Below are 9,633 nucleotides of genomic sequence, written 5' to 3' on the forward strand. Positions count from 1 at the left end.
TCCTAACAAACTAAAATAAACAATCCTAAAGATACAATACAAATGAAAAATTATGCAATACAAATGAATAAGTTTACAATACAAATGAATATTTTACAATGCAAATAAATATACAATACAAATGAAAGAATGTACAATATGAATGAATACAAATGAATGAATACAAATGGAAAATTATAGAATTCAAATAAAAGTTAGAGAATCTTACAAATAAAAAATTATACAATACAAATGAAAATGTATACAATACAAATGGAAAAGATCGAATATTGCAAAATTTGACACGCCATAATCCCTGACAGAGATGACGGGATGATAGACTACTTAATTGATAGTGTAGTTATTGACGAGGTTACAAAGGGTTAATGATAAACCAAACTTTTGTGAGATATATGCTTTCACAGGAAATTGGTTTATTCTAGTAAGTTCTATACTATGTCTCTAGTTTTTGCTTCCACCACTTTTCGCTTAAAATTTCGATAATAATAAATACCTTTGTGCTCAAACTACGTTCATCCACTTATAAGAAAAATGTCCAGATTATCTGTTTTGAAACGCCCCCTCTACCGCTTCAGGTTTCAATACACATCCCAAAATAGAAAGTCTAACGGAGATTTTGCATTGCATCAGCCATTAATAAGCCCGGATGATAACGTTGAAAAATTGTGCGAGGTGTCCCGAGTACTTCCAAACGGAGAATTATTAATCTCCGTAAGAAATTTGTTCCTGTAAACTTTTTGGAGTGAATAGGGATAATTTGTCAATGAAGATATCTTGGATATTCTCCATTTCGTCGATTTCAAGTGTACCTCTTTCACAGGTATGTGTATTTTTATTAAAAATCATCAGAAAGTTATGGAAGCAATAACGTGGGACAGACAAAAGCGGTTTGTAATAAGCGACCTTGCGCGAGTGTCTTTCAGAATGAGCATACTGGCAGCATCAGAAGTTATTCTTGGTCCAATACCTTTTATCTTAAAAAAAAAGAAGAAACAACGGGCCTATGGCTTTGGGCATAGAGAACTCTCTATCTTCTTTATTTGAAAATGAATTGGAAATGACGGCATATTCCATTTAAGGGACTTGGACACGATTATAGATCAAAATTTTATTTTTATTTTTTAGATATAATATGGTTTACTTGCACATTTGAATGATTGACCAAAATTTGAATGTTATACATGTAATTTATAAGGGAGATACAGTGGTAAGAATTCATTGGTATGTAAACAAAGCTCGAGTCTTATATTTGTTTACAAATAATGTAAAGTATGGAATTACCATTTCTTTGACAAAATAACTCGTAAGAAACAAAGCAGACTTGTTCAATGTGTTTATAAAATATATTATCAATAGAAGAAAGCAACATTTGATTGAAACTTAAACCAATAAAACACTTGTAAATCAATAACAAGGCTCGAGCTTCCTTTACAAAACAACTTGACTTCTAACATTCAAACTTTGGTCAATTATTCAAATGCACTAGTTAATCATTTCATACATAAAAAATAAAAAATCTCAAATCGTGTCTAGATCCCTTTAATAACAAATGTCAGCATTCCCAAAGGTTTAACTTTTGAGAATATTATTTGTAGAAGATTGAATTTCGAATGAGCTGTCTCCTGTCTCTTTTTTGAGAGCGTATGGAAATTTGTAGTGATTAATCAGATTGAACAATGTTTGCTACGAGAAAAAGTGTGCGGGGGAGGGGTGGGGCATATTATGGGACTTGGAAAAGATTTTAATCAAAACAAAGAACATTCTAAGCATTTAAAACAAATGGCATTAAATTTCTCTATAGAATAAAATGAGACAGCTAGACAGATAATCAGAAAATAAATATACATTCTCCTTAAGAATTATTGTATCGGGTTCAGTGAACTGTGAACAGTTATCTGTCTACATTTTGATTTTTTTCTGTGCAGTCTTGGGAATGAGTTTCAATGAATTTAAACAATATCTAAAATTTATATAGTGTATTCCCATGTGTGTAATGAATATCTTATGGTATAGTTAAGACATATGGTATATTATCTTATGGTATAGTTCATTTTTTCTGAAACATGCATGTGTGTAAAATAAATTAGAAGAAATAATTATTCATTGATTGTAAATGTAGTGCATTTTATTGACCTGATGAATCGGAAGTAGAGACTATAGACGCTGAAATTATTTGTTAACGTGAAGTTGTTGCTTTCTTTGTGACGTCAGTAAAGTGAGACTGTCCCTTGTGTACATGAGTTCCTAAACTTGTGACATGACCGGTCTTGTTACTTATTTTATGAAAAACGTATTCAATTTTTGGGGGGAAATTTTTCGTGAATGCAAGGTTTTGCTATTTAGACATGCAGTACGTTTTAACAACGGACAAATTTTGATTTTCAAAGTTATATTTGCCAGAGGACCTGAATTCTTTTGTCGACATGTTTACCGATGAACATAAATTAAACGCTGATTTTGTAACAATGCAGCCATCTTCATGCGTGTTAATACAAAAAATCATTGTTCTGTTGATTATAGTTTGATAATTACTTTTTTAAAAATATATGCAATTTAAAACAAAACAAAAATATGTATATATTTTTCGTTATTTTTCAGTGTGTGATATTTCTTAAAGGACCCCCCCCCCAAAAAAAAAAAAATGTCTACGAAGATTTCCCAACTGATAGGAACAGGACTGTGTGTACCAAAAGGTTCAATATTAGGCTCTGCAAACGAAGACCACGTTTTAATTTTCAGTTCGTGGATGTCTTTCAGTTGGACAATAATTGTAATAGCAGTATCATGTAATATAATAGCTAATAATTGATTTAAGATGTATTATTTTTCTATATTTGTTACTGATTATTTATGTGTTAAAATAATTTCACCATTAATCCATTGTAGACTTTTACCATTCAAAATCAGAGACAATAATGATGAAATTCACAAAGCTATTTTCATGCATAAAAATCGAGGCATAATATTAGTATTGTCTTTTGCAATCAACTCTCTGTGCAAAATCCACGAACAAATGTCGTAGTTCATGTTGACTGTTGTTATTTTAAATCGGGATCGACATCTAAAACTCTTCATTCAAGAAGATAGTAAAAGTATATGAAACGAAAATGGAAACAGGTAATTGTATTTTGCGCTAAACAATAGCAACAGACGATAATTCTATTAAATAAGTCACAGATACTTTAAAATCTGTAAATGTATTAAACAGTTATGTGTGAATTTTATCGATAAAAAGGATTGGTACATGATGTTTTGGAATTTTTAAATATAATCGTGACGTAATTGTAGAATTCAGATATTGACGTGTCGTGTTATATAGTATAATAAAAGAAACCAAATTATGATCGATATCTGTGATAAAAAGTTTAAAGACGGAAAAGCAATAATTGTTACCGAAAACTCTAATAAATTCCTATTCACGTTTTTATTTGTACGGTATAATTCATAATTGACCATGCTTTCTTGAGTGAAGAACTGATGCTAAATTTTAGCCATTTCTTTTTTCATTTATCAATGATTTGATCTCCACAGTTTTCAAATAATATGTGAACGGTGTGACCGTTGGACCGAGCGCAGATTTAACACAGTGCAGTTTGATTTTTGTAGAACATTTATTTGAAACGCACACAGTAGGATCCGCCTGGTTGCCTACTCAAATCATCAGCCAAAGTTAAACCAAACGTCGTTGCGTGCTCAGTCTACATTATGACGTCATGTTACAGACGTAAAACCTACACGTTTTGTCTTCGGAAATAGCCGAAGAATTACGTTATTCCGAACTTTATTTCTTCTTTCATTGTTTATCAATTCAATTCATATAAATGCCGCTGTAATAAAATTGAATACTTTATTCAGTATCTAAAAGATCAGTTCCTTGATGTTAATGTTTTTATTTTCCATCTGATAATTTGATAAGACATACATAGAGCTAGTCGTGTTTCTTGATTGAAGCACTATTGAAACTTATCTGGTGTCCTCTTTTATTTCTTTTAATTCAAATTACCTTCTATTGAAACATTGGAAAATTTTAATTGAGTTTAGCTGCATTAAACATCGATAAGTACAAGTCAATCAGTGATCGAACTAACTTTTAAAAAACAAAATGGCTTCCAATATGGCGGCGCCCAGGGCTGGAAGAATTTTTTTTTGGCCTTAGTACCCCTGATTCAACTTTCATTTCTCACTGATTTTCTTTTATATACGTGTTACCATTAATCCTCGCTTCGCGAGGCGGGCTTCGCCCGCCTCTCGCTGCGCTCGGTACAATTGGCCCAAGTTTAGTTCATACTTTCATTTGCAGACTTAAAGTCTGTAATTGTAATATCTAGGTATATTATATTGAATATGTTCATTAAACAGAACAGACTGTTTGTTTGAGTTATTGTCATATTATCCAGATATACCACAAAGACTCATCACAAACCATTTGTCTTCTTACTATATGACCAGCTCTATACTATAAAATACGCTGTGTATTTTTACTATTTTATAGTGTAGGGGTGGTCACATAGTAAGAAGAGAAAATGTTCGTGACAAGTCCCTTTGGATGTACCTGGAGGTTTATTACATTTGTATATTTTTAAAAGGCATGTATAGTCATCAAAAGAAATTTACAAGTCTTGTTTAACTGTAGTCCATGATTTGAATGAATTGTATCTATAGAACCTGTACAAACTGAAGAGAAATCTGATTCTGTGACAGTCACACAAGAATCACAGCAACCCTCAGATCCAGGGGGTGAGAACAACAAGAACAAATCAAACAGTGAGGAAAATCACACAAACTCAGGTCAGAGAGTCTCAAAACACAGGGATAAGGAAATCATTGTACTGCAAACTGGAAGAAATGTAGAATTACAAATAAATAAAAAATGAGGAAGTCACAGTAACATGAGAATTAACTGTATTATATGGAAGTCGTATGCAATATGAAACCAATTTTTTAAACTTAATCCTGAACATTATTATTTTTTATTGTAATATTAATATATTATTCAATAATAGTAGACAGTTTCAGATAATTCTGATATGTTTTGCAAATTTATAAATATATTTTTGTTTTGTTTCTAATGTATTAAAATGACAATTTTCCCAACAGATTCCATAAAACCTAGTGATCAAGACCCAGTAGAAACTGTAGAATTTAAAATTGTGTACAATAAACAAAAATATGATGTAACATTTCCAACCAATGAAACTGTGGCTAAACTGAAGGCTCATGTTCAAACGTTAACAGGTAATTTTCTGAAAGTCTTTTACTTCAAATGCTTGAAAAGTTTGTCACTTGTTTGAATTTATAGCTTGTTTTCAATACCTTTTATTCACAGGAGTTCCATCTGCAATGCAGAAAATAATGTTTAAAGGTAAGAAAAATAAAGTTAATCACCATAAACAAATCTTTATCTATATAAACTTTCTGAAATGGTTAAAATAATGTTCATATATACCTGTAAAAAATCTCCAAAATTCCAGAAAAGTTGATTTTCAATAATTCAAATAATTTCAAAATCCATCGCTGATAATATAGACATAGACATGACTATTCCATTCAAGGTTTAGCAAAAGATGAGTCCACGTTAAAAGATTTAAAAGTAACCAAAGGTGCCAAGATAATGGTGGTAGGATCCACGTTAAATGATGTGTTGTCAGTCACTAAACCTTCACCACAGGAACTTCAGGAAACGGCTAAAGCCACAGCCGCCGCGAAGGAACCACTCTCACAACAGAAGGTATGTGTATGTATGTGTCACAGTATGTCTCTGTCATAGGCTTGCTACTGCCACAAAGGTTATGTTAATCCAGAGAGCTTGGTCTGTTTGATGCCAGAAAGAGTTATTGAACTTTTCAAATTAAGTATTGAAGCCATGTGTTACATATCAGTTATAACCAGATCATTTAAACAATGTTGAATTTCATTTTTATTGAACTAGATAGATAGATTAGAATAACATTTTTGATTTTAAACTCCTTTCTTTGATTTGAAGGAGCATAAAAGAGTGTTAGATAAACATGGAAAACCAGACGATGTTCCTGTTGGTATAAAGAATGTGAAAGAGCCATTACCCCATATGCCATTATCTGGAATGTACAACAAATCAGGCGGGAAGGTGCGGTTGACCTTCAAACTGGAGGTTGACCAGATATGGCTCGGAACAAAAGGTTTGAATAATGCATATAGCAACAATATTTACATTGAATTAGTATTAAATGAAATATATTTTTGGGAAAACATTCTTGAGTTCTCATTTTTTATGCACATATTCTAATAATATAGCAACTTGATCAATGTGTATTGTATAAATTAAGATTCAAGGTATTTTGGATTCATATAATATAGCAACTTGATCAATGTGTATTGTATAAATTAAGATTCAAGGCATTTTGGATTCATATAATATAATATGAGTAGAAAATATGATTTTTAAAACTGTATGACTTTACTTTTAACCCTTTATATCTCAAACTATAAACTCTAAGTCTTTGATTAAGTGTAGATTTTGTATGCTAAACAGGTCTAGTCTAGTTCCTATTGATGTGGTAAATCAGATTGAATTTGTAATACAAAATCTATCTAAACCCATTTTTAAATAATTTAATTTGCTTACATGTACTTAAATTGTTTTATATTTGTGTCCATTTGTATGTCAGAAAGTCATAGAAGTAACTGACTCACAGAATGTGAATGATGAACAAGATAGAAGTAACCCCTCCACAATTTTATTTTGCAGAAAGAACTGAAAAAATTCCAATGAATTCCATAAAAGCTGTTGTGAGTGAAGCTATTAAAGATCACGAAGAATACCATATACTGGTATGTAAAATTTTTGATTGCAATGGATTGGTTAAGAATTAGCAGGCTGAAATCAGTGTCTGTTTCCATATCAAAGTAGGGCTAGGGGCATTTTTCAAATTACTTTTTGTAGGGAGATATTAAGCATTCTGTTTATAGCAATATATGTGGCAGGCTGTGTGCTATCACTGGGAGTTGGGATCTGTATCAGGTTTCTGTGGCTTGCAGATTTTCCTCATTGATTTCTTGATCAGAATGTGGATTAAATGGACTGTATTGCAGTAACCAATTAAAGACATCCATTTATATTCATGAAAGTTAACTTTTTGGTAGAGTTTTACATGATGTATTGAAGAACGCATTCAGACTCAGTTCTGTAATGAAGGTCACCTATACTTTTAAAAGAATTAAATCTACATATAATTGTAAAAATACTGAATTGTTTTTGGAAACCTTTGACATTTTTTGCAAACCATTATGTGCTTTGATGCCAAAAGAACTGGAAAGAGATAAGTTTTTGTCTTATGTTTTTTTCTAATGCTCCAGCAATTGGTTGTTGTATGCATATAGCTTCACAATCAGTTGATTTTAGTGTTCAGTGTTTACAAATTAAATCACCAGGCTGTAATTCATAGTATAAATTGGTGTCTACAAGATTTTACTGTTCTTTCACACACACTATATGGTTAACGTGTTGTCCAAACATGGTAATGTTCCAGTATGTATGTGTAGCAGACATTCTCTGCAGCAGGCTGTGATACTCTGGTCCTCATGTTTCAGGGTTTACAGCTGGGACCCACGGAGGCCTCGCGGTACTGGATCTACTGGGTGCCAGCGCAGTACGTGGACGCCATCAAGGACACTGTTCTAGGAAAGTGGCAGTATTTCTGACCAGTGCTTGTGTTGTCCGCCATTAATCCACATACCTTTTCTCACAGAGCTCAATTGTGCTTGATGAAGGATATCAGCAGACATTGCATTGCTTAGAAATGTGCATAAAAGTTATATTCTCCATGGATGTGATATTTTGGATGTTATAATTGGCATTAAATGTTAGTGATAAATGGTGAAAGATTGGTTGGATTCATTTGATTTATTTACTTGTATTGATACCTAGAGTTATATATTTTGTTTTTCGTTCCTACCTAGCTCATCTGACTGGACGTCTCATGTGAGCTTTTTGGCCGTAATTTGTCTGGATTCCGTTTTTGGTGCCAGATTGTCATTTATGGTTGTCTTTTTATTTTTTTTTATTTTTTTTATCTTTCCTGATACTTTTCAAAATTTTCAACCTTACAAATATATTTCCTTCCAAGAAGAGAATAATGAGTAAGTAGTGAAAATATGATGGTGTGTATTGAAACCTTCCCCTTCTGAACTTCAGAAACACCAAAAAGAATATAGGTGCTACAAATTGTAAATTCATCATGAAAACAAGCTTGCATATAAACAATTCACGTTTATTTGTTCCATGTACAGTACAGCTCACGAGTATCCCGACAAAAACACCGACCACCGTGTTTGAAAGTCCACGCTGAGCGTGGAAGTGTCGGTACCTTTGATCTATTGTTCTCTGTTACGGCCACAGAACGAGAAAAAACACGGTGCGACACGGTGCAACGCGATGCAACACGGAGAATAACACGGTGTAACACGCGGTATTTACCTGTGAAAAAAGGAGGATTTAGGAATAAAACTTATAAAGAATAAAATATTTATTGATGTACGCAAGAAAATCAAAGAAAAAGACAAAGAAATAGAAATAAATAAAAATTTTATGCACGCAATTTTCAGACGTATGCGATTGACACGGTTGATTTTTGTTAATATCAAAAATCGATATCGCCCACATAAAGGTTTGATCAATTAAAACACTAACACTTTCTTTTCCTTTTTAAAATTCAAATAAACGGTTCTATAAGTTTTTGTTTCAGTCCGTTTTTAAACGTAGTAGTAATCGTAGTTACTGTAGTTTGGCAGTTTTAATAGTGCATTAAACCATAACTGTGATCTTTTCTCACTTATACTCTATTCAACGATAACAAATCTAACGGGTTGTTGAAAACAAATGCACTTTCTCTAAATAATATAATTATACAGCTTTAAATCTAATATATTTTCAAATTTTCTTTCTTTTATACATATGTGTGATGTACTTGTCCATGTAGTACCGCACGGTACATATTCATAGCGCTAAGAATCCGTGGATCGGTTCTTGAATTTTTTTTTATTTTATCTTTATAGCAACTTGAATTTAAAAACTATTTGTGTTCCAAGAAACTACTCAGTATTGCAATAATTACTGTTTGATTGTTTAATGATCGTCATATGAGAGAGAGAGAGAGAGAGAGAGAGAGAGAGAGAGAGAGAATACCAGTATGAGTTTAATTTAAGTACATTTTACTTGTAATTCAGTGTAATAAGTTAGTTTATAGTTTCCATTATATTGAACCCTTTTCCCTAAAATTGCGATAGAATATATGCAGTCAGGGTCCACGTGCTATCCCTGTCAATCAAATCAGCCCGCGAGATAGACCACGTGCTCCTTCCATGATATGGAAAAAATGTCGTTCTATTGTTTTTTTAAGTCCGCAAAATAGAAAAATGTTTAACAATGAGGTATTCAGTGTTTGAAATGTTTAGTGTCTTCATTCTTATACTGCATGCATGAGGGTTATAATATTTCGTTGTAAAATCTCTCTCTCTCATTCTCTCTCTCTCTCTCTGTACTTTTGTGCAACTTTTTTTGAATTATAAGAGTTCTATTTGTATGAATTTAATTCATTTATTTTAGATCCATGGTTTTAATAACGATTTCAACACAATGACTAAAAGTTTGTAAAG

At 32.1% G+C, this 9,633-nt stretch overlaps 1 protein-coding gene across 1 annotated transcript; it reads left to right on the forward strand.

Annotated features, from left to right (window-relative positions):
• Positions 1-3,036: 3,036 nt before the first annotated feature.
• On the forward strand, positions 3,037-7,861 carry LOC128167799 (ubiquitin domain-containing protein UBFD1-like). The gene is made up of 8 exons (XM_052833710.1): positions 3,037-3,117; positions 4,663-4,788; positions 5,098-5,235; positions 5,327-5,362; positions 5,553-5,728; positions 5,984-6,158; positions 6,728-6,810; positions 7,570-7,861. Exons 1-8 carry the CDS (start codon positions 3,108-3,110, stop codon positions 7,678-7,680), a joined length of 855 nt encoding a protein of 284 aa, XP_052689670.1. The 5' UTR covers positions 3,037-3,107; the 3' UTR covers positions 7,681-7,861.
• Positions 7,862-9,633: the final 1,772 nt, after the last annotated feature.

Source organism: Crassostrea angulata, chromosome 10 (assembly GCF_025612915.1).
Source record: "Crassostrea angulata isolate pt1a10 chromosome 10, ASM2561291v2, whole genome shotgun sequence".
Lineage (NCBI taxonomy): Eukaryota > Metazoa > Mollusca > Bivalvia > Ostreida > Ostreidae > Magallana > Magallana angulata.

Excerpts from the sequence above, each read along its gene's own strand:
- LOC128167799 (XM_052833710.1), top strand. Across the intron at positions 6,159-6,727 it reads GATATGGCTCGGAACAAAAG|AAAGAACTGAAAAAATTCCA; the intron begins GTTTGAATAATG and ends TTTATTTTGCAG. Across the intron at positions 6,811-7,569 it reads ACGAAGAATACCATATACTG|GGTTTACAGCTGGGACCCAC; the intron begins GTATGTAAAATT and ends CTCATGTTTCAG.